The 9346-nt window shown below is 33.3% G+C and overlaps 1 protein-coding gene across 1 annotated transcript in view; it reads right to left on the bottom strand.

Moving 5' to 3' along the window:
• Naaladl2 (N-acetylated alpha-linked acidic dipeptidase like 2) overlaps positions 1-9346 on the bottom strand; it is a 610065-nt gene that overhangs the window by 302503 nt on the left and 298216 nt on the right. Inside the window, exons 7-8 of the mRNA XM_028761198.1 lie at positions 5850-5942; positions 2713-2918 (exon numbers count right to left, since the gene is read on the bottom strand). Coding sequence (XP_028617031.1) covers positions 2713-2918; positions 5850-5942 — 299 coding nt within the window. The remainder of the gene's footprint in view (positions 1-2712; positions 2919-5849; positions 5943-9346) is intronic.

Here is a 9346-nt window from a genome sequence, read left to right on the forward strand (position 1 = left end):
TAACATTTATGAGAAACATGCTATAAATATTTTATCATGTGTTAAGGTTAATCCTTCCTCTATATGTAAAGTCTTTCTCCAAATTTGGTTTACTCTAATGAGCAGAATTGAACAGCTGTTAAATTAGTACTTATATAAAGTAATCATTTAAAGAGGAAAGGTTTGGAAGGTTAGAATAATGTTGGATTCAACTACAGAACACACATTGGGAATTTTCTTCAATGACAGTGCCTAATGTTGTAGTCATTGCATTAGAGAACAGAACTGGCCAGCTTAAATAGTTGGTGCTGATGGACTTTTCCTGACATGGGATAATTCCACCGAATGGAATTGTCATGGTGACATGACTGGGCTTCTAGGGGTTCCTACATAAGCAAATTATAGCAAATGATAGAGGGCAAGAAGGAATATGAACAAAGCCTTCTCTTGCTCCCCTCCACTTGGGATCAATATAAAAGAAAGTGTTTTCATTCTCAGAAGAAAGATTGGATAACAATAATCAGAATGAGCAACTGGGGTCTACAATTTCCTTCAAATGGATGCTGATGAAATGTTTTCATGGGATACAGTGATGTAATCTATTATAGGGAAAATTAGATAAATTTTTATCAGCCAATGGTGAATTTTCAATATCCTTGGTCAGCTTCCTTACTTCATTTTTTTATCCAGTTACGGATCTAAGAGGTCAGAAGGTAACTAAATTTATAAATTTGTTCAGTTTTACATACACATGCACATTAGAGGGACCTACGTATATAGAATTAGAATTATGTCATACTTTCCTCTCTATTACTCTCTACCTCTCCAAGTCTTCTCTTGACTCTCATCCACCCTGAGTTGTCAGCATATTTTTCTTTGATTATTACTGATATATATACACAAATATATAAATAAAATCTGCTGGATCTATTTTTAGTTTGTGTGTATATACATAAGTTCTTTTGGACTCATTACTTCAGCAGTTTTTATATTTAGTCTCTGCTGAGAAATTACAAAGTTGTCAAAAAATGCATTCACAAAATAATTAAAATTAATTTAGATTTTATGAGACACAAATATTTATGTAATTTGCAAAAATTAGTCCCATGTATATAAACCCATATTTACTTAATTTTCAGTCTTTGAGAACTGACAAATGCTTTGAACTATTTTTTTTTGCAATACACTTCCCTAGGAATTTGAATTTAAGCTGTTTAACTTAGGAAGTAATGAGAGAAACCTATTCTTTAAATGTGGTTTATTCACATTTATTAACTAAATAGTAATATAAATTGATTGTGAATGTTTTAGACATAACTGTGGCTGTTTAAAAAATTCTTTAAAATATATCCCTAATATTTACTGGAAAATTGAATCACCATTTCCCTGCTTTGTAATTATTTAAAACAGCACACATCACTAACATGTACAGCTTTTAAATTGTACTCTTCTTGAAGTTATGAAATAAATTTTAAAGCTTTGTTTCTGGGTTACTATTTTTTCATCCAAGAATTTAGAAAAGTTCTCAAAGCAATGGAATTTCTTATCTCAAAGTGTACTTGATGAAACAGAATGTTCCACCACTTACTTGCATACATGGGAATTGTCTCACCTGAAGCTTGTGAGTATTGTTGAAGATGTTTTCAGCTTTAAGACTATTTATCTATTAAAAAGTACATAGACTCTTTGTTTATCTTTTAAGGTTATTTTAACTTTATGTATGTGAACGTTTGTGTGTATGTATATACACCATGAGCATGCATGCTGCCCTCTAAGGATAACCAGATGGCATCAGATTCCCAGGAGCTTGCATAGCAGGTAGTTAACATGGGCCATGTAAGTACTGGGAACAAACCCAGACTTCTGCAAAATATCATGCTCTCTTAACCACTGAAACAAACTTCTAACTCTATTATTTTGTTTTCTATGCCATACAGATATTTTCCTTAATCTCAATAGGCATTTTATCTTTGTTTAAGACCTAAGAAAGAACTGTGACCATAAACTTCCATTAATATTTTCTCACCAAATAATATTTTGTTCATAAACATATTGAACAGATCGTGTTCCATTCAGAACTACATATATCTTTTGTCTACATGTTTGCTTTGCCTCTCTTTCCAAATAATCATAAAATTACAGAAAATTTGTGAGAGTTTTACAATGCTAACAATCTTGTTAGTATAGCATTAGTTATCCACTGTCACATTTTACTAGAATATTGTGTCTTCCTGATATATAGCTATACCAATGGTGTCTCAACTCAAATATTGCATTTGCTTACTGACTATATCTCAATTATGGATTTATTCAAATTCTTCATAGTAAGTAGGTGGTAAGGCAGGAAAGCTAGGGTAGAGCAATGAGGTTGAGGAAGTAGAAGGGAGAAAGTTAGAACAAGAAGCAAAATATGAAATTTCTCATTGCAATGATAACAACATGGTAATGAGTGCTTAATATTCTTTGGTAAAACAGAAATCTGTATTCATGTGTGTAATATTCTTTCTTTCTCTTTGCCTATAATGTTATCTCCTAGTAGAAGTAAACATTATTGCAATTGGTATGTAGGTACATAGGTCTAATACCAATGGAGTTACATTAGTTTTTGAGCTCTTTTGAGAGGTTCGCTATTTCTTTGCCTTCAATAATGTTAGACTATGTTACATGGAATATGAAATAATGGTTAGCACAGGAAAGAAAATAAAAGAAATACAATTGATGAACTCATTTCACCTCTCCCCATTCATAGGAGCCAATTTTGCCCCAGGGTGTTCCTCCCCATGAGCAGAAAACAATAGTACGTTCTGGTCTCCATCCTTTCTTCACTCTTAACATCAAAGCTTCAATAAACGCTGTGATTACTGCAGTACTGCTGGCCCATTCTTGTCCATTATAATTGTATCCAGCATGGTGGTTGCTGCCAACTATAATATACCGATCTGGAAATAAAATGAAAAAAGAGCCATTAAAACAAAATGTAAACCTCGACAATAAATTTAATGACATTTATATAATCCTATTGCACAAGTAAGCAACAATTAAACCAAATTGTTCTAATAATTAATACCACTTTAGCATTTTCCAGCCCCTGCCTTGATTCATACATCTGGGTATATCAGTGCAAAAGCAGCTGCTAAAGCCAATTATGAATCCAAAGCTAAGATCCATATTACTGTCCCATGCAACATGAATATTAATCAATGAAGCATACAAATATATCACAAAGAAATTCTTATCCAACATTTTCCAGCATCATAGTGGGAAGTGTACAGCCAGCAATGCCTGTGTGCTTAGTGAACAGCAATGAACTATTAATACATCTGTAAAGGATGTGACTTAAGAGTGGTGTGTGTTAAAAATCTATAGACTTTCTTTAAAAAGTAACTATTTAGGGATATATTTATGGTTTCAATTTATGCTTCTAAACCCTCTCCATTCTCTGAAAGAAAATAAGATTCACCAGCATCAAGCCAGGACTACTGATAATTTAACTTTTCATATAATTTATTTCATGTGGGCATACACAGTTCATAAGATGCTCCTGTAGAAAACTTGTCATGATTCATGGATATTGTCCTTTCACCATTTTTCACTAGCTAGTCTTACCATTAAAATTGGATCAATATATGGCTCCAGAGATTTCTCTTGCCTTTTTCGCTCCCAGTTGGTGCTATTCACAACAGTAACCAAGGTTGCTTTAATTGATCAAACAACACTATGAATTTATTTAAAGAGCAGTCTCATTATTGCTTTATTATGAGATGTTCCATATAAACTATAAGGGATCGCCATGAAGGCACAGTGGGTATAGGCACCTGCTTTCAAAAATGAAGACTTCAGTTTGATTCTGGGCCCAACATGACACCTCAATATTGTCCTCTGAATTCAGTATATGAGTACTGCTACCGTTCCCCTTATTGTATATACAAGAACAGTATCTGGCATAGAGTAAGTCATACATCTAAATGGAATAAAGGAAGTATCTTTGACTATATGGAGAGAAAGGTGGCTGTAAGAGTTATAATGGTATAGAATAATTTAAAATTTCAGTACTGAACTGAACCATCAATGATACAATCTTCCAATATTTTCTTAAGATATATGTAATGGGATATAAGATTGTATGCAACATTATATTGTTTTATATTCAACCGTCAAATTCTTGGGTATTCACCTATCTCTCAGAAATGTCTGAAAGTTCTGCTTGAGATGGACTATATTCTGAACAAATCAACAATGTCTGTCTCTTGTTTTTCGCATCAGCAAATAAAATCTCATTAACAAGTAACTTTTTCATTTTATTTTATTTTTTTTACATAGAATTCAATTTTTTTGCATGCAATTGTTTGGTAGTTTTAAATTTCTTTAGCATCAATTCAGTATACTTTTTGTACAACTGAGTGTTTTCCTGTAATGAGTTAAAAATGAAGCAGTGTTAATAAATATTTTCATAGTATAGTTGGACTTGCTTATAGTGAAATACACATAAATTGGTAAAATGAAAGCATATGGATTTCCAGGTTCATTTGTGTCTGTGTGTAAGGATGCTCTGATGACAGGTTGTACAATAAAGGAACCAGGAGAATAAGTACACTGCATGAAATTTTTAAGAGTTGGCTGTCAAGAAATAGGGAGGAAATAAAACTTGATTTCAAAATTCTCTGGGTCAGCAATTAGGTCAATTTAACTAGTGCCATGGAGAAGAATAATTCTCCAAGGAGAAATTGAGAAAGTGTCCCAGTCATAACCACAGAGTGGTTTGAGTGCAATAAAACCTTAATGGTGCTCTAGGGGTGGCAGATTGGCTAAGTGAATTAAAGCTGTTAGCCCACAAGCTTGACGGGCTAGGATCAATCCCTGGAAGCTGTGATGGCAGGACACTATTAACTCCCAAAAGTTGTCCTCTGATATCCATATACCCAACATGGTATATGAAGATTCTCTCTCTCTCTCTCTCTCTCTCTCTCTCTCTCTCTCTCTCTCTCTCTCTCTCTCTCCACAATAAATAAAATTTTATAAAATAAAATAGTTATAATTTGTTATCCAGCTTTGTGGTGAGATACAGTATACCAGCATAAGTCTTAACTGATATATGTAACAACTACATTTATTCTTATTTTTTAGACTGATGATTTTTTCAGCAGTTCATAAGTAGTAAAATATTTACTATATAAACAGATAACTATTTCCATAAAAATATTTGACACCAAAATTTACAGACATTGAGCAGAACTATGGGTCAGACATTTATGCAGACAGAGGTTAAGATTAGAAGGATTTGCTTTGAGACTAAATTTGATTAGTTTTCAAAAAGTGTATCATTAAAACCTGTGACATTTTATTTTAAAGTACTCATTCATTACACTAAAAAAATCCACACAGTATCATCGTAAGTAATATAAAACATATTGTCTATTTATTTCCATACCAATTTAACACAAATATAAGCTTTACCTATATCTTCCTTTCCCTGGACTTTAAAATACTGTACCTGCTAATGCTAATTGTTGATGAGATATTGTAGGAAAAAAAAATGCTTTAAGCATTCACACTAATCCATTCTTTTAGTCATATAAACCTCTGTGTGTGTGTGTGTGTGTGTGTATGTTTGTACATGTGTGTATGTGTATATAAGTATGTGTGTATATACATATATGTATGTGTATATATGTGTGTGTATGTACATATATGTGTATGTATGTGTGTATATATAAATATACATAAACATGTATATATGTTGTATAACATATAATTGTTATATTATATAAAGTAGAATATTGAACTTTATTTTAAAATTATTATGAAACAGGACAATTTTGGTTGTTCCATATGAATTATGGACTAGATTATGACTACTTAACCATACTTACCTGGTGATGTCAAACCTCTTAGATACCCAACAACATTAGACACTGTTTTAAATTTTGTGATTGTCTGTACCTGCAAGGTGACAGTTCTCTTTTCTGTAAAAGAAGAAATGAAAAAAACTTACTTATCTAAACTCTGTTGTGTGTTTCCCTCTAAACATTAGAAGTTGTGTATTTAGTGCCATCAGCAAAATATTGCCACAAAATTCAATTTTCTTACATAGCTCAAGTTACAGGTTTTGTTTTTTTATTTTTTTGACAAGCATTAACAATGGTTTAGACAGACACTGTTTTAGGTATCTGTTATTTTAGGATGACCTTGCGACTACTCCTCATGTCCTGCTTCTGAAAGCCACAGAGACATCTTTATACCTCATATTTTGTTACAGCCCAGGCTCCAAAACAAGAACACACAGGAAACTGCTGCTGGTGTTGAGAAAGTTATACTTTGCAAAAAGAGACAATTGATTCTGTGTACGTTAATACTTCTTTGTCTTCAGAACATCACAACACATACTTTCTCTGTGGGATTCAATGTTATATTAACATTTGAAAACAGTTTATAAAGTATTTTACAAAGTAATATCTCTAAAATCCATTTTTATATGATACACCCTCTTTTCATAGATTGTATAATAAATCCCTATTAATTTTTTTACTTTTTTGTTTAAAATATTTTATCTATTTTATGTTTTGCATTCATGTGTTTTTGTGTACCATGTGTGTGCAATTCTTGTTGAGGACAAAGAAGGCACTGAACTTCTAGGGACTGGAGTTGATAATTTGTGGATGGGTTACTTTGTTTGGTTTAGCTTAGAAAGCACTTCCTTGTGGCTGGATCAGTAGGCAAAGGTAATTGGACTGATGATCTATATTCTATACCCAGAACCCACATAGTAGGAGAGAACTGATTTTAAGATATTGTCCTACATCCTTTGGGCATGTTTGATGGTTCTTTTATGCTCCTTCCAATAAATAAATATGTGTTATAAACATTTTTGAAGATAGAAACAGTTTCTTGATTTAATTGCATGTAATTCATGCGTTCTTAAATGATTGAAACACTAAAATTGGATTTTTCAGATCTGATCCAGGTATTGGACTGTTGAACGTCAGTTGTTATTATATAGTTTATTAAATAGTTTGTCTTATTGAAACTGAAATCATGCAGATTTATAATATTTATGGGTTTATTTTAGATTTTCTGTGTGTTTTCTTTTAATCTTGGTACTAGTGTTTGAATTAATATAGCTTCTGCATCATCATCACATCATCTTCATACAATTACTTTGAACTGTTATTTTCATATGAAATTTAATACTAATTCTTTAAGTTTCTGAAAATATTGTTGGGAGGTATTTTCTTAGGGTTGCAAAGCCCCCACGAATCTATCTGAGGAAATGATACTCATTCTTTTGTCCTCACTATGGTATACTTCCTAGTTGCTATCATGTGCCTTTATGTCTATCTGTAGAATGTTATATTTTCTCCTCAAGAATTTTGTAAAACTATGATTGAGTTTATTTTTATGGTTTCATACATATTTCACCCATTTTTAAAAATTATTTTATTTATTTACATTCCAGCTGTTACCCTCTCCTGGTCCCCTCTCCCACAGTTTCTCATCCCATTCCTCCTCCACCTTGCCTCTAATAGTGTGCTCTCCCCTAGCAAACCTTCCCCTTCCCTGTGGCCTCAAGTCTCTCAAGGATTAGGCACATTTTCTCCCAACCATCCCCAACCAGGCAGTCCTCTGCTATACGTGTGTAGGGGGCCTCAAACCAGCCCCTGTGTGCTGTCTGGTTCACCAACCAAATTTTAACGATTTGTATTGCAAACAAGAATGCTCTTTAATTTTATATCTTTGATTTATAAGAAAATTTCTAGCTATCCTTCAATATGACACAGGGTCCATAGAGTTCTTAATTTGGTAATTTTCAAAGAAGACAATTGATTTTGCTTTTGTCTCTTATATGTGTGAGTATCTGTGCACATGTTCTTCTGCATGTAAGCATGCACACTTGTGTGAACACTTGTGGAAACTAGAGTTTGATAACATGTTGTCATATGATATCATATTCTACTACTCTATTTGTTGATATTCATGTGTATGTTTTTTGAGAAATATGCCTGTTTGTGTGTTTGTCTGTGTGTGTATGTGTGTGTGTGTCTATGTGCACATACCATGTGTATCTGACAGTGGATACCTCATGTTGATAGCAAGTATTTTCTTTGGTTACTGTCTACCTTAATCATTGAGATAGGGTCTTTCAGATGAGCCCACAGCTACACGATATGGCTAGGTTCACCAGTCAGTTTGCTCTGAGGATTCCAAGTGCAGAAATAACTAATAAGCCAATATCCCCAAGCAGCTTTTTACTTGGGTTCTGGGAATACAGTCTCCATTCTTTAAACTCATGTGGGAAGTTTTTGATTGACCACTGACCTGTTTCTAGCCTTCTTTTAATTGTTGAGCCATCTTCCCAGCCTCCCTTTACTATCATACAAGGTCTCCCACTTAACCTGAAGCTTAGCATCAGGCTAGATATAGTGATAGGGGTCTTCCTGTCTCTGCCTCCAAAGGAGAAGATCACAGATATTACCCACTGAGCAATCTCCTTACCTCATTGCTTCCTGCTAGCACCCTATTATTTTGTTTTGGACTCCATGAGGACGGCAAAAATGGGGCAAAAGCAGTATTCTTTGATCATTCTCTTTTATTATTACCTTAAGTAGAAAGTTTTAACATTTTATCTTTTAAAACATTCTTGATATATGGTTCTGGGAATGCCTTTTATCAAATTAAGAAATTCACTCCTATTCTTACTTTGCTAAGAGGTTTTCCCATAAGCAGATGTTGAGTCATCTATTGTGGAGTTATCTATGGAGATAGCCAAAAAGTTTCACTTTACAATGTTGACAGATGTGTGTATTTCTACAATGAGCAGTTTTGTCAAGACATGTCCTATAGTTGGTGTAATTTTCATACACAAAATATACATGTATTAATGTAAATATTTATTTAGTAACATTACCACTCCTTTGTTCTAGGTTACTTTTCTTATGTGGATTATACAAACTTCCAAATATTTTAGGGTATTAAAGATTCTATAAGATTATAAAAAGTGGATAATATCTCTTCTACTAAAAATGGTATGATTCAAATATGAAATATTTTCTTTATTTTTTTCCTTACTATATATTAAATATATATTGATTCCTGTGATGGTTTCAATATGCTTGCCCCAGGGAGTGGCACTATTAGGAGGTATGGCCTTGTTGGAGTAAGTGTATCACTGTGGCCATCAGCTTAATACCCTCATCCTAGCTGCCTGGAAATCAGTCTTCCACTAGCAGCCTTCTGATAAAGATGTTGAACTTTCAGCTCCGCCTGTACCATGCCTGCTTGGATGCAGTCATGTTCTTTCCTTAACAATAATGGACTGAACCTCTGAACCTGTAAGCCAGCCCCAATGAAATGTTGTCCTTTTACAAGTTGC

The sequence above is a fragment of the Grammomys surdaster genome, unplaced genomic scaffold, assembly GCF_004785775.1.
Source record: "Grammomys surdaster isolate TR1022 unplaced genomic scaffold, NIH_TR_1.0 62, whole genome shotgun sequence".
Lineage (NCBI taxonomy): Eukaryota > Metazoa > Chordata > Mammalia > Rodentia > Muridae > Grammomys > Grammomys surdaster.